At 59.1% G+C, this 26,482-nt stretch overlaps 1 protein-coding gene across 26 annotated transcripts in view; it reads right to left on the bottom strand.

Moving 5' to 3' along the window:
• PLEC (plectin) overlaps nucleotides 1-26,482 on the bottom strand; it is a gene marked incomplete at its 5' end in the record, with an annotated part of 114,721 nt that overhangs the window by 2,361 nt on the left and 85,878 nt on the right. For 24 of the 26 annotated variants that reach the window (XM_083748854.1, XM_083748845.1, XM_083748856.1 and 21 more), the window contains 23 exons: nucleotides 25-7,099; nucleotides 8,127-11,507; nucleotides 13,057-13,155; nucleotides 13,950-14,054; nucleotides 14,179-14,262; nucleotides 14,722-15,078; nucleotides 16,261-16,399; nucleotides 17,262-17,440; nucleotides 17,579-17,736; nucleotides 18,566-18,749; nucleotides 18,871-18,997; nucleotides 19,561-19,715; nucleotides 19,816-19,968; nucleotides 20,942-21,067; nucleotides 21,284-21,379; nucleotides 21,658-21,762; nucleotides 21,878-22,039; nucleotides 22,762-22,839; nucleotides 23,416-23,725; nucleotides 24,104-24,258; nucleotides 24,380-24,473; nucleotides 24,918-25,045; nucleotides 25,611-25,706. In XM_083748854.1, coding sequence (XP_083604980.1) covers nucleotides 737-7,099; nucleotides 8,127-11,507; nucleotides 13,057-13,155; nucleotides 13,950-14,054; nucleotides 14,179-14,262; nucleotides 14,722-15,078; nucleotides 16,261-16,399; nucleotides 17,262-17,440; nucleotides 17,579-17,736; nucleotides 18,566-18,749; nucleotides 18,871-18,997; nucleotides 19,561-19,715; nucleotides 19,816-19,968; nucleotides 20,942-21,067; nucleotides 21,284-21,379; nucleotides 21,658-21,762; nucleotides 21,878-22,039; nucleotides 22,762-22,839; nucleotides 23,416-23,725; nucleotides 24,104-24,258; nucleotides 24,380-24,473; nucleotides 24,918-25,045; nucleotides 25,611-25,706 — 12,834 coding nt within the window. In that variant the 3' untranslated portion in view covers nucleotides 25-736. Of the gene's footprint in view, nucleotides 1-24; nucleotides 7,100-8,126; nucleotides 11,508-13,056; nucleotides 13,156-13,949; nucleotides 14,055-14,178; nucleotides 14,263-14,721; nucleotides 15,079-16,260; nucleotides 16,400-17,261; nucleotides 17,441-17,578; nucleotides 17,737-18,565; nucleotides 18,750-18,870; nucleotides 18,998-19,560; nucleotides 19,716-19,815; nucleotides 19,969-20,941; nucleotides 21,068-21,283; nucleotides 21,380-21,657; nucleotides 21,763-21,877; nucleotides 22,040-22,761; nucleotides 22,840-23,415; nucleotides 23,726-24,103; nucleotides 24,259-24,379; nucleotides 24,474-24,597; nucleotides 24,729-24,917; nucleotides 25,046-25,610; nucleotides 25,707-26,482 lie in introns of those variants that run through there. The other 2 variants (XM_083748852.1, XM_083748851.1) reach the window with 2 other exon arrangements.

Consider the following 26,482-nt stretch of genomic DNA (forward strand, 5'->3'; position numbering starts at 1 on the left):
GCGGCAGCGCCAGGGCACACTTACGGTCTGAGCGTAGAGTCCAGGCAGCGGAGGGGAAGCCAGCCAGAGAGCAGCCGCGGTGGAGTGCAGGCAGCAGTGGTCTTGGTCGTCCGGCCGAGGGCCCCTGAGAAAGAGCAGTCCAGGCATGGCGTTGGAAGCTTGTGGCAGCCGAGGGGGGCTGTGGGGTGCCCAGGGGGGGTGGGGGCTCTCTTCCTTCCTGACTGGAGGCGGAGGGTGCAGCTTGCATAGGCAGGAGGTCAAGAGGCTCCTTGGCACGAGGGTCATCCTCTCCCTTGACGGAGGGAGCTGGTGGGGCTCCGTGGAGGAAGTCGCTGGCTGGTGAGGAGAAGGACAGAGTGCAGCTTCTGCCCCAAGGGCGGCATCCGCAGGTCCCTGCCTGGGGTTATTCTACTCTGCAGATGGTACAAAGAGAAACAAGCTCCCGGGTGGCTAAACTGAGGGCGGGGGAAGGGCGGGTGGAGGATGACGACGGAAACGCTCTCTCTCTTTCTCTCGATATACAAATACTGTCAGAACAATCATATATATTAATATATTAGTCTAGTCTTTTTTGGTTAAACTTTAGGCACTGCTTTGGAAGGAGATTGTGTTTTTAAACATTACAAAATAATAATAATAAAAATGAGAAGGTTAGCCAGCAGCTTTTCCACATGCAGAGCAGGATAAATGCAAAAGTTATCTCAGGCTTTAAGGAGGCAGGAGGGCTGGGAGCACGTTAGGCCACGGGAAGCTGCGGCTGCCCCTGCAGTCCAAGAGATCTCCTGCTGCTGCTGCCGCCGCCTTCTCCTCCTCCGCAGCTCACGCTGTGGGGGGCCGAGATGCCAGCAAGGCTGGGGGGGACATCTGTGCTGCCGCCGCCGCTTGGACCTGATGTGTATCTTCGGCCGTAGTTGGAAGCAGTGTAAGAGGCGGAAGAGAAGGACATGGAGAAACCGGAGCCCGTCGCGTCGAAGCTCCCTCGCCTGGAGCCCGACCGTGATCCCGTTCGTGAGCCGGATCGAGACCCTGAGGTGGAGCCAGAGCCGCTGACATTGTAGGGGCTGTAATAGCCTTTGCTGGACTGGGAAGAGGCTTCCAGGAGGCGCAGGCCGGTGCCCTCCTCCGTCATGCTTCTGTCCATGGCCTCCTTGTAGGAGATCTTGAGCTTGGTTTTGGGGCAGGTCAAGTACTTGGAATAGGTGTTCACGTCCCGGAGCTTCTGGGCCGTGCGGGCATCGATGGTGCCCTTCTGAAGCGCCTCATCCAGGGGGACCCGGCCAGTCACCTCCGGCTCAATCAGCCCTCCAGTCAGATACTGCACCTCCAGGAACCGCTGGCCGGCCTCGTAGTACAGCCAGCCCTTCTTCAGGGCTTGCGCCGCGGACATCTTGGTCTTGGTTCTGGGGTCCTCAAAGCCGTAGAAAGCCTTCTGGGCGAGGTTGATCCTGTCCACCATGATCTTGTCCACTAGGCCTTTGTTAACGGCATCGGCGACGGAGAACTTCTCCCCGGAGCTCGGGTCAATGATGCCACCCGTGCAGGCCTGAGCCTCCAGCAGCCTCTGGCCAGTGATGTTGTCCACCAGGTTGCGGTGCATGGCCTCTGTGATGGAGACCTTCTCCAGGGTGTCTGTGTCCAGGATGCCAGCCACTGGGCCGGTCTCCTCTGTGGGGTCACTCCAGGAGGTCAGCTGAGCTCTCCCGTGGGCGGGGCTGACGGGGTAGGAAGAGGAGGAGCCGACGGAGGAAGATCTGGATCGGAACCCGCTCATGTTGCCAGATAACATGTCTGCAAACTCTGTGATGGACAAAGTGCCCGAGCGGTACTGGTCGAGGGCAGACTGGTCAATCAGGCCCTTCGCAATGGCGTCGTCGATGTCGTACTGCCTCCCTGACCTCCGGTCAATAATCATGGATTTGACGACCCCGTCCGAGGAGGAAATAGTGATCTCTTCCCATTCGCACTCCTGCTCAGAGAGCTCCAAATAGGTCTGATGGTCAATGAGGCCTTTGCGGTAGGCTTCGTACACGGACATCTCCTTCCCGGTCTCTGGGTCAACAATCACCACCCTGCGCTTGCGGACGGAGGACTTGGAGGAGGTCTTCCTCTCCCGCTTCTTCTCCTTCAAAGGCAGAAGGCAGAGCCCAGTCTCAGGGTCTGTCATGCACCTCTCCATCAGCTGCAGGTAGGTCAGGTTCTCCTCGGTGTTTGGGTCGAAGAACCCCTTTGTGTCATCACTAGGATCCAGGAGGATCTCATTCATTTCCTCATCAAACAGGCCTCTCTTGTATGCCATTTCCACAGGCAGGCGATGGCTCTCCTCTGGATCAATGATGCCTCCTGTGGCAATCTGCGCTTCTAGCAAACGGATCCCGTGGTCTTTCAGGATCAGGCCTTTCTTCATGGCTTGGAAGAGGGAGATCATCTTGCCAGAGTAGGGGTCCTTGTAGCCTGTCACAGCCCTCTCTGCCGAAAGCAGCTTGTCCTTGAACTCGGGACCCACGATGCCCATGCGCACCGCCTCCTCCACAGTCAACTTGAGGCTCTTGATGGGGTCAATGACGTACCCAGTAGCTGCCTGGGCTTCCAGCAGCTCAAAGGCTGTGCCGGGACGGATGATGCCCTTCTTCATGGCCTGGTACACGGACAGTCTCTCCTTGGAGGAGTCCACGTAGACGCCAGCAATGCAGCTGGTGCCCTCCAAGAACCTCTGCAGGTTTTTGGAGACTTCTTCCACAGAGGTCAAGCCCTCCTGGAGGCGCTGGGCGGTTGCTTCATCCATAACTTTGGAGCGCACCAGCTCTTCAACCGAGATCTGCTTCCTCAGGCCCCTGAAGGTCAGCTTGCGAGTGTCACAGAGGGGCAACAGCAGGCAGCCATTGTTCTCGTCCTTCCTGCATCGCTTGAGGAGCTGCGCATAGCTGAGCTTGTCGTCGGTGGAGGGATCCACATAGCTGCGGACCTCGCTGGGCTCAGACAGCCGGTCGTGCGTCTCCCTGTTAAAGTAGCCACGCTGAATGGCAATCTCTAAGGGTAGGTGGAAGCCCAGGTGTGGGTCTATTATGCCTCCAGTGGCCAACTGGGCATCAAGCAGCCGGAGGGCTTCTTCAGAAGGGATGAGATCCTTCTTCATGGCCTGGAAAAGAGAGATTTTCTGCTCGCTGTAGGGGTCGCGGTAGCCGGTCACAGCTCTCTCGGCAGACAGGAGACGGTCGTGCATTTCTGGGCCCACAACCCCTTTTCTGACGGCCTCATCAACAGTCAACATGTCATTTTTGATGGGCTCAACTATGAAGCCAGTGGCAGCCTGAGCTTCCAGCAAGGGTCGAGCCACCTCTGGGCTGATCAGCCCTTTCTTCAGGGCCTGGTAGATGCTGATCTTCTGTTTGCTGGATGGAATGTAGATTCCAGCAACACAGCCAGAGCCGTACAGGTACCTCCAGATGGTCTCGATCTCCAGGATCTCGCGGATGGTCTTGGAGCCCTGCTTCAGTGCATTGTATATTTCCAGGGAGATGATCCTGGCCTCATAGAGGTCCTCAGCAGTGATGCGGCGGCGGACATAGTCATAGGAGGTGAGGTCTTGCTGCCGGATGATCTCTGTCTTTTCAATGATCTCGATGATGATGATGATCATGCGTTCCTTCGTCACCTTGCCGGAGCGGAACTCATCCATCAGCCGATTGCGCTGCTCCTCAGGGATCAGATCTGAGTTCATGATCTCCCACAAGGACATGGAGGAGCCGGCCCTGTCTCCCACCGGAATGTCAACCTGGGTCTCCTCAAACACCTGCTTGGTCTCGGCCTCAGTGTACACCTGGGTTGTCTCCACCACAGTGGGTCTCTCAGGTTGCTTCAAGGGCAGCAGATAGAGGCCAGTCTCGGGGTCTTCAATACACCTCTCCTTCAGCTGCAGGTAAGTAAGGTTCTCCTTGGTGTTGGGGTCAAAGAAGCCCTTGGTGTCATCTGTGGGGTCCGAGAGGGTTCGGTTCAGTGCTTCATCAAAGTAACCTCGCTTGTAAGCCACTTCCACGGGGACACGGTGGCTGTGCACGGGGTCAATGATGCCTCCGGTAGCAACCTGGGCTTCCAGCAGGCGGATGGCGTGTTCCCTGAGGATCAGCCCCTTCTTCATGGCCTCAAAGAGGGAGATGGTGTTCCCAGAGTAAGGGTCCTTGTACCCAGTCACAGCCTTCTCGGCGGACAGCAGTTTCTCATGGAGCTCTGGTCCCACAATGCCAGCCTTCACCGCCTCATTGACATACAGCTTCTGGTTCCTGACTGGGTCCACCATGAACCCTGTGGCCGCCTGGGCCTCCAGAAGGACAACTGCTGTGCTGGGCAGGAGCAGGTTCTTCTTCATGGCCTCATAGATGCTCAGCTTCTCCTTGGTTTCTTCCACATACACACCAGCAATGCAGTCGCTCCCTTGGAGGTACCTCTTCACGTCTCCCGTCTCGGAGAGGTCCCTCACGGTCTTCTTCCCTTCCTTCAGCTGCTCATACTGGGCCTTGCTGAGAATCTTGGACTCCCAGAGCTCGCTGGCAGGCACGGGGGCACGCAAGCCACTGAAGGTCAGCTTCTCTTGCTTTTTGGTCTCAGTCTCTTCAATGATGGTGACAATTATTTTGATGACCCTCTCGATGGTGACTTTGCCGGATTTGAACTGCCGTATCAGCTCCCGCCTCTGCTCTTCAGTGAAATATTCGGAATGAATCAGCTCCCAGATTGTGACCGTTTTGCCCTTCAAGCTGCCAGCTGGGACTTCCACCACTGCCTTGCCAAAGGATTCCTTAGCCTGGCTATCGGAGTAGACCTCCTCCTGCTGAAGCTGGATGGCCTGGTCAGAGAGGGAGAGCAGGCGAAGGCCCGTCGGCTTGTCAACGTGGCATTTCCTCTGCAGCTGAGCGTAACTGACCTTCTCCTGGGCGTTGGGGTCGTAGTACAGCTTGGCATCGTCCGCTGGAGCCGACAATGTCTTGTGCATCTCTTCGCTGAAGTAGCCTCGCTTGCAAGCAACGTCAAGGGGGAGGCGGTGGCTGTTCACGGGGTCAATGATGCCCCCGGTGGCAAGCTGAGCGTCCAGCAGACGGACCCCTGTCTCCTTAGCAATGAGGCCTTTCTGCAGTGCTTGGAAAAGCGAGACCACCTGCCCCGTGTAAGGGTCCTTGTACCCTGTCACAGCCTTCTCTGCAGACAGCAGCTTCTCATGCAACTCAGGGCCAACAATTCCAGATTTGACGGCTTCATCCACAGGGAGATACTCATTCCTCACGGGGTCAATGATGTATCCACTTCCAGCCTGGGCCTCCAGGAGCATCAGGACCACCTCTGGCTTGAGGAGGTTTTTCTTCAAGGCATCATTGAGCAGTAACTTCTGGCCTGTTGACTCTACCAAGATGCCTGCGATGGCGCTCGAGCCTTTCAGATACTTCTTGATGGCCTCATCGTTGGTGACATCCTTCACGGACTTCTTCCCCTGGTGCAACTGGTTGTAAAGATCCTTGTCAATGATTTTGCTCTCCAGCAGCTCGGCAGCTGGGACAGGCGCCCGGAGCCCATCGAAACAGAGCTGGCTCTTCTTCTCGCTCTCCTCCACCACTGTGATGACCAGCCGGATTATCTTCTCCACGGTGATCTTTCCAGTCTTGTACTGGCGCAGAAGGTCCCGCCTCTGCTCCTCAGTGAAATACTCAGAGTTGATGATTTCCCAGATGGTCACGGTCTTCCCCTTGAATTGGCCAAAGGGAGCGGACACTGTGGCTTTCCTGAAGACGTCTTTTGCCTCTTGGTCGGTGTAGACCAGCTCTCTGCCTTTGGCTGCTTTGTCTGTCAGTGGCAGCAGAGTGAGGCCAGTCTCCGGGTCGGTCACACATCTCTCCATCAGCTGCAAGTAAGTCAGGTTCTCCTGGGTGTTGGGGTCAAAGAAGCCTTTGGTGTCATCCGTGGGGTCAGAGAGGATCTTCTGCATCTCTTCATCGAAGAAGCCTCGCTTGTAGGCCACTTCCACGGGCAGGCGGTGACTATTGATGGGGTCGATGATGCCTCCTGTGGCAATCTGAGCCTCCAGGAGCCGGATCGCGTGGTCTTTCACAATGAGATCTTTTGTCATGGCTTGGAAGAGGGAGATCTTTTCCCCCGTGTAGGGATCTTTGTAGCCGGTCACTGCTCTCTCAGCAGACAGCAATTTATTGTGCAGTTCAGGCCCCACAACTCCCTCTTTCACGGCCTCGTTGACGGCCATCCGCTTGTTCTTTATGGGGTCGATGATGAAGCCAGAGGCAGCCTGCGCCTCCAGCAGGATGAGGGCTGTGCCTGGGCTGAGCAGCTGCTGCTTCATGGCCTGGTAGATGCTCACTTTCTCATTGGTTGGCTTAACCACCAGGCCGGCGATGCTGTTGGTGCCTTGCAAGTACCTCCTGACGTCATCCCTCTTGGAGAGCTCCTCCACCGTCACCTTCCCTTTGGTCAACTTGTCCAGGTTCTTTCGGCTCAGGATGCCAGCCTCCAGCAGCTTCTTGGCAGGCACTTTCTGACGGATTCCATCGAAAGCCAATTCTGGCTCACCATTCCGAGAGATGCCATCTACCATCTCTCGGCCATTGGGCACAGCCTTCGACTGAGGTGCCTGCGTGGATGGGACAACCACCTCCTGGGGAAGGTCATCGGTCTGGATCATGATCTCCCTCGTCTGAGCCAGGGCCACCCGCTGCTCCTCCTGCAGCTTCTCCAGCTTCTCCCTCAGCTTCTGGTTTTCCTCCGCAAGAAGCTTCTCCTGCTGCTTCCGCTGCTTTTCCAGCTGCTGGAGCTCCTCCTGCTTCCGGCGGACATTCTCCTCGGCCTCCGCCTGCTTCTTCTTGGCCTCCTCCAGGGTGGCTGCCAGCTGCTGCTTCTCCTGCTCCATCTGCTTCTGCTGGCGCTCCTGCTCCGCCTTTAGGCCCTGAGCCTTGTTGACCTCGTCCTGGAAGAGCTTCTCCAGCTTGGCCTTCTCCTCCTCCACGAACCTCTCCTTCTGCAAGAGGATGTCCTTCTCCGACAGGAAAGTCTGCTGGAGGATCTGCGTCTCCTGGAGCAGCTGCTCCTTCTGAGCCATCTGCATCTGGGGGAGGAGGGAGGCAAAAGGGAGGTCAGTTGCCTTACACACAATATGCACACAGTGCCCAAAGAACAGTCAACAGTCAATGGACGCCGACACAGCAGGTTACATTCAAAGCCAGAACTGGGGGGGGGGGCACATGTTAAGGGTCAACCTGGCTGGCCCTGAGAGGCCGCACATGAGGAAGTTAGGGAGTTACCACAATTTCCATGTGAGTAAACAAGCAGCGGGAGAGGGTTGGGGGCACAGGGGGCCTTGGAAAGGGGGACCAGGACGTGGTGGAGCAAATGGTGCCTTCTCTGGGTTAAGCGAGTCTTGTGCACATCTGGCCTCCAGCTGCGCTTGGGCCCCAGCACAGACAATGGCCAGGAATGGGGGGGGAGCTGTAGTCCAGGGGTGCTGGGTGGGCCACCACTGGCCCTGGCAAGTTTCCAAGAGGAAAGTAGACATGGGAGTTGCACAAAGGCAGCCTTCCGACAGGCCTCTCCATGAAGGAGCCTGAGTTCAACTGTTCTGAGGAATGACAGCAGAACCCCGGCCCTTCTCTGAACAACTTCCAGAATTTAGCTACCACTCCTCTCTCCCACCCGCCTTGAACTCATAGATGGTCTCAGGTGCAACAGAAGGAGGGGGCAGAGTGGATTGTAAAACCATGTCAGAACGTAGGTGGGGGGGTCACATTGTTCAATGCTCCTCTATGCAAAATGAATAATAGAATAAAATAATGTAAACTATCACAGCATGGAGCGGACTTTTATCCTTGCAGTCCAGTTTCATTTGATTTGCAGAGATTGTTTACACAGAGGATCATCTGCTATCTAGACTGCATTTTCATTAAAGGCAGCAAACATCACGGAACCCTCTAACCAGATGTACAAAAGCCTGAGCAAAAATGTGACCCCCCCACCTGCGCTCTGAAGTGGTACAGCCTGCCCTGCCCCGGGGTTGCTGAGTGGGTGGCGCTTCCATGTGCCTTCCTCCCCGTGGGGGGCCCTGGGGGTGGGGCCTGTGGGCCCAAGGAAAGGGGTACCTCCTCGGCCTGCTGCTGCAGCCGCTCCGCCTCGCGCTTCAGCCTCTCCTTCTCCTGCTCCAGCTCCGCGATGGCCTTCCTCAGGGCCTCGGCGTCCTGGTCGCTCTTCTGCCTCTGGATCTCCAGCGTCTGCACCAGGGTCACCTTCTCCCGGGTGGCCAGCTCCGTGTCGTGCAGCTTGCGACTGATCTCCTCTGCCTGCTTCTTGAAGCGCTTGGCCTCCTCCTCGGCCTTGGCCTGCGCCAGGCTCAGCTCCGTCACCTGCACCTTCAGGCGCTCGGCGTCGGCCGTGATCTCCAGCTGCCGGCGGCGCTCCGCCTCCAGGGTCTTCTGGAAGCCCTCGGCCTCCTCGGCCAGCTGCATCTGCATCTGCTCCTTGTCCTCCTGCAGCTTCTTGGCCTGCTCCTGGGCCAGCTCCTTCTGCTTCTGCAGCATCTCCGCCTCGGCCTTCAGCCGCGTGGCCTCCTGCACCGCCTGCATCTTCTCCTTCAGGATCTTCTCCGCCAGCGCCCGCTGCTGCGCCAGGTCCTCCTCCGCCAGCTTGCGCATGCGCGCGGCCTCCTGCGCCTCCACGCTCAGCCGGGCGGCCTCCTCCGCCACCTGCTTCATCTTCTCCGCCTCCTCCGCCAGGAACTTCTGGGTGTTGTCCTTGTCCTTCATGATGAGGATCTTGTTCTCCTCCTCAATGCGCAGCTTCAGCTTGACCAGCTCCTCCATCTGGATCTTCACCTTGAAGAGCTCCTCCTCCACCTGTGCCTTCTGCTTCATGGCCTCCGTCACCTCGTTCTTCAGCCGCTGCTGCTCCTCCTCCAGGATGTTCTTCTGGTGGTCCGTCTCCTCCAGCCGAAGTTTGACCTTGGTCAGCTCCTGCTCCACCTGGGCCTTCTGCCGCAGGGTCTGCTCCGCAAACTTCTTGTGCTTCTCCATCTCGGCGTCCGCCAGCTGCTTCTGCTTGAGGGCTGCCTGCTCCGCCTGGGCCCTCCTGGCCGCCTCCAGCTCGGCCTCCTTCCGGAGCTGCTCCGCATCCTCCTGGGCCTTGGCCTTGGCTTGGGCCTCCTCCTCTGCCCGCTGCTTCATGTGCTCAGCTTCCTCCACCAGCTGCCGGGACAGGGCTGCATCCTGCTCCGCCTTGACCCGCGCAAACTCTGCTTCCTCGGCCGCCTTCTTGGCCCTCAGAGCCTCCTCCTTCAGCTTGCCCAGGATGCTCTGCTCCTGCTGCCTGCTCTGCAGCAGCTCCTGCTCCTTCTGCTGCACGGCGGCCAAGTGGGCCTTCTCTTCTGCCGCAATCCTTTTCTGGGCAGCCTCCTGGGCCAGTTGGATCTGCCTCTCGGACTCCTTCTCCGCCACCTCCTTCTGCCTCTTGGCCTCCTCCACCTTCGCCTTCAGCCGCTCCACCTCCTCCAGGGCTGCCTTGCGCTGGCGGGCTGCATCCTGCTCAGCAGCCAGGATCTGCTTGACCTTGGCTTCGGCCTCCCGACGGCGGTTCTCCTCCTCCAGGGCCAGTTGCCGCAGCCTCTCAGCCTCGTTCTCAGCCTGCTCCTTGCTGCGCTGGATCTCCTCAGCGTTCTGCTTGATCTTGCCCAGCTCCAGCTCCAGGTCCGTCTTCCCCACGGAGGCCTTCTCAAAGTTGATCTTGAGGATGCGGATCTCCTCCTCGATGATGCGCCGCTGCTTCAGCGTCTCGTCCACGATGGTCCTCTGCCTCTCCAGCTCACCTTCAGAGGACTTCTTCAGCTGCGTGATCTTCTCCTCAATGTCCTGCTTGTGCTGGGCGGCCTGCTCCTCCAGCAGCCTCCGCTGGTAGGCCTCGTCCTCCGCCAGCCGCCGCAGCCGCTCGTTCTCGGCCTCCTTCTCCTTCAGGGCGATCTCGGCCTCCGCCTTCAGCCGCGAGGCGTCATTGATGGCCGACAGTTTCTCCTTGAGGATCCGCTCAGCCTCTGCCCGCTGCCGGGCGGCTTCCTCCTCCGCCAGCTGCCTCTGCCGCTTGGCCTCCTCCGAGAGGGCACGCAGCCGGGCCGCCTCCTCCGCCAGCTCCCGCAGCTTGTTGGCCTCGGCCTCCAGGATCTGCTTGGACTTCTCGCTGGTCGAGCGGGTCTCCTCTTCTGCTTTGGTCTTGCTCCGCAGCAGCAGCTCCATCTCGGCCCGCAGCTTGGCCAGCTCCTCCTCCAGCTCCTTGCGCTTCTGGATGGCTTCGCTCACCTCGTTCTTGAGACGGAAGAGCTCCTCCTCCAGCAGCAGCCGTTGCTGCTCCCCGTTCTCCATCTCGGCCTTCAGGCGGATGAGCTCCTGCTCGGCCAGGAACTTCTGCTGGGCGGTGCCCTCGGCCAGCTTCCGCTGCTTCTCCAGCTCCTCCTCGGCCAGCTCCTTCTGGCGCAGGGCGGACTCCTCGGCCTTTGACCGCTTCCGGGCCTCGCGCTCTGCGTCCTCCTTCTGCTTCTCAGCCTCTTCCTGCGCCAGGGCCTTCTTGTGGGCCACCTCCTCCGCCTGGAGCCGCAGGCGCAGGGCCTCGTTGGCCTTCTGGCGCCACTTCTCCACCTCCTTCTCGGCCTCCTCACGAGACGCCTCCGCGTCCAGCTGCAGCTTCTTCAGCCTCTCGGCCTCCTCCTGCAGGTGGGTGACGGTGATGTGCTCCTGCTGGAGGGACATCTCCAGCTGCGCCGTCTTCTCGGCGAAGGAGAGGCGCCGGCTCTGCAGGTCTGCCTCGGCGCTCTTCTGCGCCATCTCCTGGGCCACCTGCACCTGCCGCTCCTTCTCCAGCTCGGCCTGCTTCATTCTGCGCTCGGCCTCCTCCGCCTGCAGGCGCAGCTTCTGCAGGTCCTCCAGGGCCTTCTGCTTCTCGCGGGCGGCCTGCTGCTCGGCCTGCACCTTGCGCTTCAGCTCGTCCTCCGCCTCCTTCTTCTTCTGGGCCTCGTCCTTGACTTGCTTGCGCAGGCGCTCAGCCTCCTCCTGGGCCAGGCGCTTCTGGCGCTCGGCCTCCTCGGCACTGTCCCGCAGCGCCTGCAGCTCTCCCTCCGCGGCCGCCTTCTGCTTCTCGGTGGCGTGCAGCTGCAGGCGGATGATGTGGATCTCCTCCTCCACCTTCCGGCGGTTGATCTCGGCCTCCTCGATCACCTTGAGCTTGGACTGGATCTGCGCATCCGAGCTGAGCTTCATCTGCTTCAGCTCCTGCTGGATGGTTTGCTGCTGCTGCACGGCGTCCACGGCCACCAGCTCCCTGCGGCTGACCTCCTCCTGCATTCGGCGCTGCAGCTCCTGGGCCTCCCTCTCGGCCTGCGCCTTGGCCTGCGCATGGGCCTCCGCCAGCTGCTTCTGCTTCTCCAGCTGCGCCTCCACCTCGGCCAGGCGCTTCCGCTCCTCCTCCTTCAGCTTCTCTGCGGTTTTCTGCGGGGGGGGGGAGGAGCAGAGAGAAGGGGGGGAGAGAAAGAAAGATCACACAAGAGAGAGATTGGAGCAGGGGTGAGCGAGAGGGGCAGGGGTGGGGGGCATGGTGTGGCGGTGGTGGCGGCTCTTCCCAGGAGGCTGCAGGAAGACGTGTGGCAGTTGGGAGAAGCTGGCGCTCACGTCTCTCAGTACGACAGGCAAGAAAGCAGGGAAGACCCACAAACCAAGGATGACGAATGGATGGATGGATGGATGGATGAAGAGACGGACGCAAGACGATGGCAAAGACACACACAACGGAAGACAAAATGGCTGCAGGACGAAGAGAGCAGTTGGCACACCTCCACCATGCTACCAGGCAGCGAGAAGCAAGATGCCCTCCAGGCAGAGACTCCCCCCACGGACAGCCCAAACTGTGGCAACAGGGAAGACCCATCCGCTCAGCAAAGGTGGGGAGGAGGAGCCAGCCCAACGTGGGGTGTGAGGCCAGGAAGGGCGCGGCGAGAAGGTGAAAAGCCCCATGGCCCCCGGGCGGCCCCCTGCAGGCTCACAAAGGCTGCCAATTTCATTGTCAGGTCCCAGGCCTGCCCTCCAGATGCCCCAAGGAACACCTGCAGGGGGGGGCCAGGGGAGAAGTGAAGAACGCTTCACCAGGTGGAAAGCCCATGGGTCCACTCCCTTGCTCTGCTCCCCACAAGGCAGGGAGGGAGCGAGGGGGAAATGGAGCATGCACAGAGCGCACCACAGAGACAGAAGCCCCAAATTCTCAGCCCTGGGAGGTGCCAAGAGGCCAGCACCTCCTGGCTGGAGAACGTAGGCGGTGGCAGGAATGGCAGATGATCGCAGCAGGGCAGCGGTGATGGCAACCCCCCCTCCATTCTCCTGACTGCCTCCAGACGGTGGGCAGGACTAGGCACACCCCCATCCCACTCCAAAAAACTCTGCTTCTCAGTTCTGCCCTTCCTTCTCAACCTACTAGGAACCACAAAGGGTTCGGCCCACAGGAGTTGCAGGAGGGGGGGAGGGAGAAGCAAGGTGTGCGCAGGGAACAGGGTCCATGTGGGGTGGGTGTCGGCATGCGCACAGTGGAGTACCTGGTGCAGAAAAGGCCCGGATCCTCCTGGTTTTTAACCCTCCATTAGATCCCCAACCAATACAAACATCCCCAAGACAAAGCACTGGCAAAGCGGCTGGACTTCCAGAGGGCAGAAATCAAGAGTTAGAAAGGTTACAGAGGAGCATTTCAGAGCAGAAGAGGACAGGACAGGACAGGAGAACCGGGCGGGAAGGAGCCCCGGCCCAAGAAGCAGCTGCAGCTGTACTAAGTGTGTATCTGGGAAGTGCCTCTGGCAGACAGGACAGGCCCAGCGGAGGAGGGCCCCCCCCCGGCGGGTTAGGGGGCCTCACGGTCCAGCGTTAGTCATGCAGAAGAGGCAGTCAGGCAAGAGGGATGCTCTGGCCCAGGATGGACCGCAAGGGGGGGCAGGGGGAGAAGGATGCAGCCAAGGCATGCTGCCCCCACCCCTCCTCCCACGGGCAGCGCACTCACCTCCTCCTGCTCCAGCCGCCGAAGCGTCTCAGTGATGAACTTGATGTACTGGCTGCTCAGCGTGGTCAGCTCACTGTAGCGCGTCCGCAGGTCCACGTACTGGGAGACCACAAAGCAGAAAGGTCATGGCGGGGTGGGGAGCGAGACTACAGCCCCCCAGGCCTTCCAAGGCCCCTGACTGGACTCGGCCAGAGGGAGCCACCTCAGAAGGCCTCTCCTGCTTGCCAGGGACATGGCTAGTTGCCACCCAGGAGCTCCTCCTTCTCCGTGCCTTTCTCTTTCCAAAGCCATCCAAACTGGCAGCCATCCCTGTACATCCTGGTGCAGTGAGTTCCACAGTTCTAAATATGCACTGAGCAAAGGAGCCTTTCCTTTTTTCTGTTCTGGATCTCCTGCCAATTCTCTTAGCAATACAAGGCAGAGTGAGAAAAGCATCTCTCTAAAGGCAAATATCTAGCACATGGTCAGAAGCCCATTTCCACTCATCCATCTTCCAATATCTCAAGGGATGTCACATGGAAGAGGGAGCAAGCTTGTTTTCTCCTGCTCTGGAGGGTAGAATCCAAGCCAATGGCTTCAAGTTACAAGGAAGTAGATTCCCACTAAACATCAGGAAAAACTTTCTGACAGTAAGAGCTGTTTGACAGGGAGACAGTCTCCCTTGGGAAGTTGTGGCCTCTCCTTCCTCAGAAGTTTTTAAGCAGAGCTTGGCTGGCCATCTGTCATGGACACTTCAGCTGAGATTCCTGCATTGCAGGGGGTGGACTAGAGGACCCTTGGAGTCCCCTCCAACTATGATTCTATGGCGGGAAAACTCAGTCTGCTGTGCCTGCTGCCCAGGATGGCTCCAGGGTCCCTCTCCCCCCAGCCCCACCCAAGGGTGCCCCTCTCACCTCCTGGATGATGCTGTCCGAGGCCGACTGAACTTTGGGCTTCTTGGCTGGAGAGGCCACTGGCTCCACCTGCGCCTTGTAGGTCACCAGCTGGAGCTCATAATCCTTGTAAGAAGGGGGAAGGGGCAGAGGCAGTGTCAGCACCTGGAAGCCCCAACTCCCCTCGGCCCCCAACTCCCCTCCTCCATTTGCACGGGACCCCGGCCTCTCCAGCCCCCAGCTGCCTCACCTTGATGGCATCAATGTATTGCTTGGCAAAGCGCTGGCACTCCTCCACCTTCTCCCGGTTGCGCTCACATTCCTCCAGGAGTTTCTAGGGAAACGAAGACAGCTGTCAGTAGCCCCGCAGGGAGAGGATGGGCAGGGAAGGGACCACACAGCCAGCTGCGGTCAGCTGAAATGCTCTGGGCTGAGGAACAGCCACTGCCATGCCAACCCGTGTCCTTATAGATCAGGCGAGGGGATTCTGTGGGGTGGGGGGCTGCGCTTTAGCTGGTAGGCCACCTAGAGCCCTTCAGATAGCTTCACCCAGAGGGAAGGCCAGGAGCAGTCGCTCAGAGCTTTTGCTTGGCATCGGCCTTGCGGTGGCGATGCTGGCAGCCTCCTCATGGACCCAAGAGGGCCCCCCTCAAAGACCATAATGGAGGCCTTTCCATGAATGACACAGGCCTGGAGAACCTCGGCTGCTTCCCTCAGTGATGAGCTGGAGCTGCAGGCCCCCTGGCAGGGCTGGGGGCAGGAGCGGCTGAGCCAAACCCCACGACCGCCTCACCTTCTCCTGCAGCAGCTGCTCCCGCACACCCTTGCTGCTGGTGATGGGAATGGCCTGGAGGCTCTCCTGGCGCTGCCGGGCCTCCTGGATCCACTGGATGAGGCTGTCATAGCTCTCACGGTAGTAGCGCAGCTGGCGCCCCAGCTGGTCCAGCTCCCTCTGGCGCAGGTCGATCTGGGCCAGGATGGCCTGCCAGCGCTCCAGCAGCTGCTGCACCCGCTCCCGGTAGCGGTCCAGGTCAATGTCCCTCTCGCTGTGGCCCTGCACCATCCGCTCGTTCACCTCGCTGGCCTTGCCCAGGTCGGCCTCCAGGGTGCTGAAGATGGGCTGGTGCCCTTCCACCTGCCCACGCAGCCTCTGCGGAGGAAGACACAAAGGGTCAGCCCTCCTCACAACCTCCAGGAGCGGCTGGGGCCAGGCCCCCTCCCATCTCCCCGCCCTCCTGGCGCAAGCAAGCACCAAAGCTAAGAGGCTTTGGGTTTTCTCCGATAGCTGTAGATTATGAGAAAGTTAGAGCAATAATCTGCCAACAACTTTGGGATGTGGAACTGCAATGCCATGTGAGCGAGATGAATAAACACCCAGCAATAAAAGATAGTGGGAGAGGATTTACCCCTGCAAATTATTTGTCAAAATTAAGGTAAAGGTAAAGGTACCCCTGCCCGTACTGGCCAGTCGTGTCCGACTCTAGGGTTGTGTGCCCATCTCGCTTAAGAGGCCGGGAGCCAGCGCTGTCCGGAGACACTTCCGGGTCACGTGGCCAGCGTGACGAAGCTGCTCTGGCGAGCCGGCACCAGTGCCGCACACGGAAACGCCGTTTACCTTCCCGCTATAAAGCGGTACCTATTTATCTACTTGCACTTTGACGTGCTTTCGAACTGCTAGGTGGGCAGGAGCTGGGACCGAAAGACGGGAGCTCACCCTGCCGTGGGGATTCAAACCGCCGACCATACGATCGGCAAGTCCTAGGCGCTGAGGTTTTACCCACAGCGCCACCCGTGTCCCTTTGTCAAAATTACAAATACCTAAATACAGTCATTTACCCTCGCTAGATTCAACATGCTGCCATCTGCCTTATTGCAGGGCAGACCTGAGGGTAAACCATACATGGAACATGTCTGCCCCTGTGGCTTGAAGGAGGGGTGCCTTGTTACGCTGCCGTTTCTACAGAGATATACACTTTATTACCCCTGCTATGCTAAAATCTCCAAATGAATCTGAACTTCAATGTCTAAAATCCCTGGTGGAGGACGAGGATCCTGAGGTCACGTTAAGGGTAGCCAAATTCTGTGTGATTGCCATAACACTTAGGGAACAAGCTGTGCAATCATAATGATTAAGTTTTTAAATGATAATTTTAGGTTATATGTTAGTGACTAAGTTTTAATTTATATATTTTTTAACTGTTGCTATATCTGTATCATCCCAGTTATACCTAATTGCAAATTCAAATGTGTCCCTATCTTGTTTTAGGACTTCTTTGATATTGTATGTGGGCTGGAACTGGTCTGGGACTGAAATAATAAATTCTGCAGGCACCTTCAGCTCCGTCTTGGTGGCCTCCAGGGCCTTGACGTCAGAGGGCACCGCTTGCACATCCTTCAGCTGCTCCTCGTACTTGCGGACCAGCTCCTCTGCCCCTTGCGTGCTGCGGATCACCAGGTTGATGGTCTTCAGCCTGTGGGGCGAGAAGAGGGGAGCTGGAGGTTTGCGTCAGAAGGGAGGGAGAGCCCAAGCAGCGTGCAAAAGTTGTGACATGGGTGGTCGCTTAATAATAACAGTAATTTTATTATTTGCACCCCAGCCACTCTGGGCAGCTTCCAGCAAATATAAAAGCAGAATAAACACCCAACATTTTTTTAAAGTCCCTCTACAGTGCTGCTTTCAGACGCTGCATTTATTTGTGATGCAAATGAATGGCTGAATGGGAGAATTTTATGGGTTTGGCACAAAAGAAGGCAGCACTACGTCAATTCAAAACAGCAAGAGAGCAAAACCCAGCCAGAGCGGCAACGCCATGCAAAAAGGCCTGGAGCAAGAAAAAGTGATTTGCCTGGCGCCAAAATGACCTTCAGGCAGGTGCTGAGACGCCGCAAGGGGGGTTACTACTGAGAAGGCACCTCCTAGGCACCTGCCATCGCTCACCTGGCGAGGGCACCCACAGAAGGGCCAGGGGGGATGGCGAGGTCAAGGACCAGGTGGGTCCATGTGGATGAGGCAACCCCCTTCCCCTGCATAAGAAGAGCCAAGAGGCTCTCACTACCCACCCACAAATATCCCTTCCTCACAGCTTCATCTCCCAAATGTTTTCACAGGTTGGGCGAACACAGACCAAGACCAGTGAAAGATCTGGTGGGAGAAAGGAGGGAGTTGATGGAGGATGCAAAAGCAGCCCCATCGTCCAGGCAGCAGGTGCAGAGAAGGGCCCCCCCAGACCCAAGGGAAGAGGGCAGCAAAGGCCTCAGGAAGCGGAAGCAGCTCCTGGCGACACCCGGCTGACCAGGTGGGCGGACAGAGTCCTGGGTGAGAGGAGGACCTACTTTTCCAGGTAGATGCTGGAGAGGCTGTACACCTGGTCCATCTTCTGCAGGGTGATGTCCAGCTCTGAGTGGAGGGTGGGGGCCGAGCTGGCCTGCTCTGGTTGCGCCAACACCTCCTCCGTCTTGGCACTCACTTTGCCCAGGTTCTTCTTGATGCCCTCCAGTTCCAGGTGGATTTGCTAGAGGGAGGAGAGATGCAGAGGAGGGAGCCGAATGAAGCCCGCAGTGAAGCCACAAAGCGGGGGCAGGATCCGCACTGGTGGTAGCAGCGTCAGATTCCTGCCAGGGTAGCAAGAGATGCGTGGGGGGGCCAGTACCTGCTGGTCACTGATGCGCTGGGCACACTCCTTGGCAGGGTCCTTGTCCAGCGGAGATCGGATCTTGTGGATGGTGCGGGACTCGCAGCCCTCCAGCTGCAGGCGGATGTCCTTCAGCTGAGAGATGAAGTTCCTGCAGAGAGACTCCTCCTGCTCCCCTGAGACCCCAAACCAACGAAGCCCAGGTGAGTGGAGGAGCAGGCAGACACAACTTCCAGTGTGGGGAAGGGGCACAAGGGGAGAGAGACAGGGGTCTCCTGGGCCAGCCTGTGGGAGGAAAGGGGGCTGGCTGGGGTCCAGCTGAGCAGGGATGGAAGGACGGTTGGAGAAACACCCTCCACCTGCAGCAACTCCTACTTGGGGACTTCCCTGGCTTTTTTCTGGCCCATGTAGGACCAGTCTGGAAAGTTAGCCTTGGTGAAGACTTGACGTTTTCATCCCCAAAAAAGTTTTTGATTTGAGTTTCCATTGAAATGAGGCTGTATTTTAATATTTTAATGTTGTATTTTAATCTTGTTTTTAATTAATTTGTTTTTATATATCGGGTGTTAGCCGCCATGAGCCCAGTCTTGGCTGGGGAGGGCGGGAGTATAAATAAAATTTTATTATTATTATTATTATTATTATTATTATTATTATTATTATTATTGCCATGGGGAGGCAATTCAGGAAGGAGGGAGGGCACATAGAATTGTAGACTTGGAAGGAACCCACAGCAAGACAGAGGCAGCCCCCCAGGAAGCAGGCAAGCAGGCAGGCAACCTTCGAAGATGGTGGGCTGTCTTGCACTGGGGCTTTTAAAGCAGTGCTTGGGCGGCTGCGACTCTCTGGCTGTGACTCCTGCATTGCAGGGATTGCACTGGGTGGCCCTTGGGGTCTCTTCCTCCTCTACAATTCTGATTCTATGACTCTGGGGCCCAGGAGATTTGTTTGGCTGCAGATGCCAGGGAGCTCCCCCCCCCATGGAAGAGCCAGGGGGCGCCTCACCTTTCTCCAGGCCGCGCAGCAGCATCTCGTACTTCTGGGTGCAGAGGGTGTATTCGCGCTCCACGTGCAGCCGGTCATCCGGCAGGAAGTTCTGGGAGTCCTGGCTGTTGCGCAGGAACTCCTGGTAGTGGGTCTCCAGGCTGCGCAAGGTCTTCCGGTAATCCTCAGGGGGCATCGTCCGGAACTGGGGGAGGCGGAGAGGCCAGGTCAGGAAGGGGCCCTTTCCCTCCCCCTGGAGCCCAGTTTGCGGGTCACCCACCCGCCCCTCCCGCCCCCCAAGAGCTTCCTTAGCACCCGCTCCTCACTATGAGCAGCGACCAGGACTGGATCTGCTGGATGTCCCTCTGCAGGTACTGCCAGGAGAGGAGGCTCTGCATGTCGATGTGCAGCTGGTGCCAGAAGGTCAGCAGGCTCTGGTGGCTGCCCTCCAACCTGCAGGCAGAGAGGAAAAGGAGGCTCCAGAACCATCTCAGAGGGGGGGGGGTGTTGGGAGTTCCCCAGGGTCGCCTGCCCCAAAGAGAGAGCAGAGTGGGCAGAGAGGCAAAGTGCCCCCCATGCCACCCCCAGAGCCCATGGAGCAGTACAGCAGTTCTCCTCCTCAAGTGGGGCCAGGGGGAGGGCAGAGGCCCTGGGGGTGTCTGGGGGTGGCCACTAGCTGTCATGGCTCTGCTTTGCCCTCCAGAGCTGCAGGCAGCAGTGCTTCTGCACCCACTGCAGTTGGGGGGGGGTGTCTCTGGTGCCCACATCCTGCTTGTGGGTTTCCCATTGAGGCATCTGGTTGGCCACTGTGAGAAGAGGAGGCTGGGCTGGAAGGGCCCCCCGTGGGCCTGATCCAGCTCTTTTGATGTTTGTGTGAGTTTGCGGCAGTGGAAGCTTCAGCGATATCTCTCTCTGCTGATAGGATCCGAGGATTTAATCACGGTTTCTAATCTGCCCCCCACGCCCTCAAGGGGAAAGGAAAGCAAGGGGGTTGGGGCGGGGTGAGGCTGACTCACCTGCTGACGGCCTCCAGGGCCTCCTTGTTGGGTGGGGGCACCAGGAAGACGATGGAGGGCACAGTGGCCTCTCTCCCGGCCACGTTGAGCACCTTCCACTTGTACGGCTGGGCGTTGCTGAGGAGGGTGCAGGAGTCGCCCTTGTGCACCGTGATCTGGGGAGGGGGGAGGAAGTGAGCAGCCTCAAAAGATGCACCCCAGACCCAGTTTGCCGCCCCCACCCGGTTTCCAAACACGTGACCCCACCCCGCTCACCTCCATCTGCTTGTAGTCGCAGACAGCCTGGAGAGGCAGTCGTCCCTTGAGGGCGGTGCTGGGACTGCGTGGCTTCAGCTGGACAATGGCCTTGGCTCGCTTGGCCAGCCCAGCCAGCTGACCCTGGTACTCAGCCAGGTGCTCCTTCTCCTCCTGGCATGGGGGGCACAAAGAGGGGCGGCAGGAGAGGAAGAGAGTTAGACTCATAGGGGAGTAGAGCTGCAAGAGACCCATAGAGCCCCCTAATGCCTGCAGGGTACGGGGGTGTTACCAGAATTTATGTAAAGGCTGAAAGGAGGCTCCAGCAGACATCATGCAGCGCCCCCCCCACACACACTACCAGTATCAGCACAATCACTCCTGCAAATGTCCCCACAAAACACTTCATCACAGTTTCCTCCTATCTCTTTTCAAAGGGCCTCAGCTGCACATTACCAAATGCAACAATTCACTGATAAATGTATCTATGTAAGGCTCAATGGGAAAACTTCAGAAATTCATATAAAATCGCTCCAGTATCGGATTTGCACCATTCCACTGTTCAGGAAAGGAACGGCTAGCAAGGGGGCAGTCTGGGATGTGGGCAGCCATAATCCCTCCAGCCTGAGACCACGTACTCCGTAGCCTCCTTGCCTGGGAGAAAATGACTGGCATCTTGGCAAATGGGTGCCAGACAGGAAGTCATCCCACAGACAACAGAAGACCCTCCAGAAATGGATTGAGTTCTCAGACCTGACCGGGAATACCAGGAACTTGTAAATATTCCTGTTGTATCACTCGGTGGGTGTGTGGTGGTGAGCAAGGAGGGTTGGGGGGAAACCTGATGAACCACTTTCTGCCAGAAATCCCTCCTGGCTTGTGACATATGTATGATGTATCTATGATGTGTGCATGAGGCTTCACCAAAGCTGTTTATAGGAAAAAGGGGAAACTTATAAAAGAGGAAGCATCCCTTTTGGGGGGCTTCTCCCAGGCCACCGCATGGAAGTCCTGTGGCAAGAGGCTTGAATAAAGACCAGGCCTACAGGCTGCTGTTTTGCTTCTATACTCCCGGCTGGTGTCTTTCTTTGGCTATCCAAGTGAGCCCAGGAAATGTCCTTTGACACTGCAAAGGGGCCGCACTCACGAGGGAGTCCTGCAGCAAGTCCTCCAGGCGCGTCACGGTGATGGAGCGGTCGCAGACAAACTTCTTCCGCATGGTCTCCTGGGTCTTGCGCAGGAATTCCTCCGCCTCCTTCACGTCGGAGAAGAACTTGGGGAGAGACAGAGGGAGCGGCGGGTGAGGAGATGCCCAGCTGCGTCTGGCAGGAGGAAAGCTACCCAGAGGTGCCCCCCCTCCTCTCCAGGGACAATTGGGGCCCAAAAGCATCCGCAGGAGGGCAGCTGGCTGGCTGCAGAGGAGAAGGGGGGCAGCCCAGCCCCAGAGGAGTAGCAGAGTCCTGCCCGGTCAGCCCCCTGCCCAAGATACCTGGAAGTAGGCGGTGTTCTCCTTCAGGTGGGCCTCAATGCAGCAGCACAGCTGGAGCATCCAGCTCCATTGGGTCTGCAGGGCAGCCTGGAAGGCCTGGAAAAGAGGGGGGGGAGAAACTCAGCCATGGGGCAGGACCTGGGGCCAGGAAAGTGGGGTGGGGCACACCCACCCAGCTCAGCTCCCCTGTGTCTCGTGAGACATTGGGGGGGTTGTGTGGCAAGAGCCGGAGAGATAAGGCCAGGATGTGGCTGCCCGCCGAGGCCTCGTGAGGCCCACGTGGCAGAGGCAACCACAGCCATCACGAGCTGCAGCCGTCATGGGACCCGCTGGCAAGCCTCGCTCCCCACCGGGCCCCGATCGCCCAGCCTCACCTCCACAGTCTGCTTGCCCGGGTGCTCCTCCCTCAGCAGCCGATCTCCCGTGCTCTGGATCTCCTTGATCCTCCGCTCCCGCTGCTCCAGCTCCCGCATCAAGCCCTGGGGGACAGGGCAGAAAAGGCACAGTCAGAGGGCAAAGGGTGGGCAGGGGGGTCCCGGCAGCCCCCCCAAGCCACCTCCCACCCCCCACCCCCCCGAGAGGACGGGGCCTTACGGAGTAGCTCTCCTTCTTGGCGGCCATGTTGCTGTTGCGCTCGCTCCAGTCGTAGTTGACCTCTTCCTCCTCCTTCTCGTTCAGCCACATCAGCTCCTTGGTGGCAGCCGCCACAAACGCCTGGAGGCTCTCAAGGTGGCGCAGGCGGGCCTTGGAGGAGTTCTGCAAGGGCACAGCGGGGACGGGGTCAGGTGCCCGGCCTCCCTCTGCACGTGCACAGGGGCACCCTCTCCTCCTCCTCCTCCCCCCTCTGGGGTCCCAGCACCACAAGGGGGCAGCCTGCCCTCGCCAACCCGTCCTCCAGGTTGGGAAGGACCCAAGGCTGGGCTGTGCAAGGCAGAGAAAGGATTTGCCCTCTTTCCTTCGTTTGCCTGCGTTCTCCTGCCCACAAGCCCCATTTGGCTTCTCTTCTGAGTGCCAAGACCCACATTTTGGAGGACAGGCACACACAAGGAACCGTGTCCATTATTATTATTATTATTATTATTATTATGCAAATGTATATACTGCTCTTTTTCCAAAGTCCACAGGGCAGCTGACATCATTAAAATGCAAAATGCACAGTATTTATTTTTTAATAAAATAACACCCCCTCCCAACAGTTTAAAAGGCCACGGACTGCTTATTTAGCCAAAGGCCTGGGAGAAGAGGAATGTCTTTGCCTGGTGCCTAAAGATATGCAATGAAGATGCCTGGCAAGCATCCCTGGGGAGAGCCTCCCACAAGTGGGGGGCCACCACAGAAAAGGCCTCCAGCTCTCTTGTGGAAGAGGCACCTGATGATCATGCACAGGGTCCAGGAGGAGAAAGAGCTCCTGTTCAGGCCCTGGAGAGACCAGGATCCAGCCCCTGCCCCTCCCTGCCCTCAGCCCACATGCTCCTCACCAGCAGCTTGGCATACTGCAAGTCCAGCTTGTTCAGGCAGTCCCGGTAGGCACTTCGTGGGCCGGGGGAGAGCTGGGCCTGGGGGGGGGGGGGAGCAAGAAGGAAGGAAGGAAGGAAGGAAGAAGAAGGCTGAGAGTTCCAGCACAGCCAGCAGAAACAAGGGCAGGCACACAGCACCACCCCACAACCTCCCTCCCCTTTGCACGTGAAATTGGGGGGGGGCAATGGAGAGGGAGCTGCCTCTGCCTGGCACCTTGGGCACGGCATGCCCACCAAGTGGGGGGAGGCATGGGGGAACGATTTGGCTTCTCCTTGGACACCCCTGCCGGCAAGGTAGAGTCAAGAAGTAAAGAATGCCGCCCCTAGAATTTGTTTTGAGCGGTGGAACGGAGCTTACAGTCCTGGTGACCAAAAAGGGGGAAACCCACATTTCAGATGACCTCCTACCCCCAAAAAAAACTTTCCTTCTTTCAGAGGGACAATTATGGTGGGTGCAATAATATTATTCCTGTTAACAACAGGCAACGGGGTCGGGGTCCCATTTCTGCGATTCTTGCATTGCAGAGGGTTGGACTAGAAGACCTTTGGGGGTCCCTTTCAACTCCAAGGCCAGGTAGTGCCATGGGGAGGGCAGCTGGCAATGGGGGGGCTCACCTCATCCGCTCTTGCCCTCTCGATCTTGGCGCGGAACTCCTCGATGGACTGGTGGAGTCCGCGGTGGCTGCCCAGCTGAGACTCCACGGTGGGCAGGTCCACGCCCCACTCGGCCGCGTTCAGGCGCCGCTGGTTGTCCTCCACCCAGGCCAGCAGGTCCTGCAGGTACCGCAGGGTGACGTCGTCCAGCTCCTGGCGCGGGCGCTGCGTGACGGGCACCGTGACCTGGGCGATGGGGGCCGACCCAGACTTCAGCCGCAGGTTGTATTCCGTGCGGATGGCAACCAGGCGCTCGTGCAGGCGGTAGACCCTGCGAGAGGAAGGGGGCGGTGAGCGGGGGCAGCGGGGGAGTCGCCTGGCAGGGGGCACCTCCTGGCAGCAGCAGCAGCAGCAGCAGCAATGGGGTGCATTCAGCGGACTAGATGCAGGGTGTAAGTTGCCACAAGGGGGCGCCAAGCACCTGCCTTTAGATTCTGGGGAGAGGACCCCCTGCTCATGCCAGACACCCCTTGGCCTACACACCCCCCTGGCCTGAGGAATATTCACCCTGCATTACCACCTGCTGCCATCAGGCACAGGGGGCGCTCTTGGCTTGTGCAGAGCAGCCCAGGCAAGCATGGAGTGAGCAGAGGCCAGTGGGGGCCACAGGAAGCCCTGCGGGGGCCGGAGGAGGAGCAGCGCTGCTGACCTGCGGTACATCTGCTCCCCTTGCGGGTGGCGTCCGTCCTTGAGCGCCTGCACATCGTTGAAGAGCAGGCGGATCATGGCATCGGCCTTGTCCAGGTCGCGCTCGATCTCGGCCGACTTCTGGGGCGCCTTCCCTGCAGCCAGCAGGCGGATGTCCTGCGGGGAGAAGGGGAAGCAGCTCACCAGCCACCCTGCAGAGCAGACCGCCCCAAGGTCTGGGGCCCAAGCAGGGGCCCAGCCCACAATGTGGGGGCCGGGAACAGAAAGGGCCTCTCACCGACTGCAGGAGGGTGTCCGCCTGGTTGAGGTGCTCCTCGCAGAGACCCGACTCCATCTGAAGTTTGCTGACAATGCGCTGCAGGCGCTCCAACCTGGAGGAGGAGGGAAAAGGGACAGGTCAGTGCAGGTGCCTCCCAGCATTGTGCCCCCACCTCTGGGCATCTCCCACCGGCCTCCCCAGCCCCCTCCCAGCAAAAGCAGAGCCCCGGGGCCCACCAGCAGCTGTTCCTGATGCTGCTCGCGGCTGCCTCCCCGGCCTGACTCTGCGGTTCAAGCTGTGCCGTTTCCTGAAGAGATCGGCGCAGATGAGTCACCAACTGTGTGTTTCCCATTAAAGCTGGGCTGGGCTGGCAGCCGGTTGGGGCGGAGGGGGGAGAGGGAGGGAGGGAGGGAGGGAGGGAGGGGGAGGGACCCAGCCGGACTCTCGTGCTCCCTCCCCCCCCACCAAGGAAGGAGGGAGTGGCACCCTCTCTCTGTGCCTCCGCCCCCCAGGCAGGCGGACTCAGCCCAAGGGCCCAACTGCACAGCTGCCCCACCTCTCGAACTCGGAGCGCAGTAGCTTCTCCCTCTCCAGGATGGCCACGTGCAGCTTGCCCCACTCCTTCTCCACGTCCAGCGGGTGGTAGCCGGGAGGAAGCTTCAGCTGCCCAGACTGGACAGACGGCTGCTCCGGGGCAAGAGAAACGAGGAGACCATGGTCACAGGAAGGGCAAATCAGCTGGGCTAGATGACACCTCTATGCTCCTATGGGTCGTGTGGGGTGTGCTTCCTCTTTGCACCTCTTCCCTCTGCCTCAAGGGGTGCTTCAAGGCTCACTCAAGGCTCCAGGCCAGGAGGGGCTCAGTCCCTGTGCCCACATCCCTGGGCTGACCTCCCCTGCTGGCCATTGGCAGCCAGACCCCGCTTGGTGCAGGTCCAGAGCCAGGATCGCCCCACCTCCTCCAGGCCCAAAGAGAAAGACGCTGGAGAGCGTTGAACTTGGCACCTTCTGCATGCCAAGCAGCTGTCCTGTTGCTGCGCTGGGGTCTGCAAAATGCTGGGGGGGGTCTGGCCTCTGAAGACCCAGACCTGTCCCACCCATGGCCTAAACAGCCCCCCTTTAAAGGATTAACCAGCCATCAAAGGACATTGGCCAGATCGCAACGCAGCCCCCACCCAGCGCTACCCCACGCGTTTCCCCAAGCCTGCCCCATAGCAAGATGGGGCGGGGAGAGAAGAGCCGCCCTCACCTCCAGAGACTGGTAGATGGCCTTGGAGCGGTTCTTGTCGGCCTCCTTGGCGGGCAACTCCGTCTCCTTGAACTTCAGGAACTGGCGCCACAGGATCTGGGGTGGGGGGAGGAAACGGGGGTCAGCAGGAGGGAGGGCAGAGCGCGGGACTCTCCGGGGCTTGTGGGCAAAGGCTGGCACTGCCCCTCTCCGGCAGTGAAATAGAATTAGGAGTGGGTCTGTTCCTTGGGGTCCCCTTCGCTCCCTATGGCCCACACAGACTGGCAGCCGTGGCTCTCTGGGGGTTCAGGTAAGTCTGAACCTGGGACCTCTTGCCTGTCCAGCCACTGAGAGATGCCTCTTCCCCACAATCCTCCTGTTCTGCTTTTCTAGTGGCTTCCTAACTTGCAGCTCCTGCCTTGCAGGGGGGGCTGGACTAGATGACCCCCAGGGTCCCTTCCAACTCTACCGTTCTTCGATTCTATGGCAGCCCAGGGCCAGAGAGGTACCCGGATGCTGTTGGGCGGCACTCAGCCTGGCCCCCTGGACCTCTGCCAGAGCAGCCCGTAAAACTCGCACTCCTGGGCCTCCTTCCCCTGGGCACCCTGCCTGGGCACGCCTGCCCTAACGCTGGCAGCCGCCAGGATCCTCTCATGACCAAGGAGGAGGGAGCGCACAGCCTGCCCTTTCATCCGGTGCCAGCCAGGGAAGGGGGAAGGGAGCCGAGGAGGGGAGCCACCGGCCCGGCCCTGACTCAGGAGACGCAGCCTGGAGGGACAGGCTTGGAAGCAGGCGACTGGGGCAGAGCCAAAGGGGGAAAGGTCGTGGGGGGCATCCTGCCAGGGAGAGCAAGGTTGCGGGGGCTCAGGTGGGCCCAGTCTTGGTGGGAGAGG

This window comes from Podarcis gaigeae (assembly GCF_964106915.1).
Source record: "Podarcis gaigeae genome assembly, chromosome: 7".
Taxonomy (NCBI): Eukaryota; Metazoa; Chordata; class Lepidosauria; order Squamata; family Lacertidae; genus Podarcis; species Podarcis gaigeae.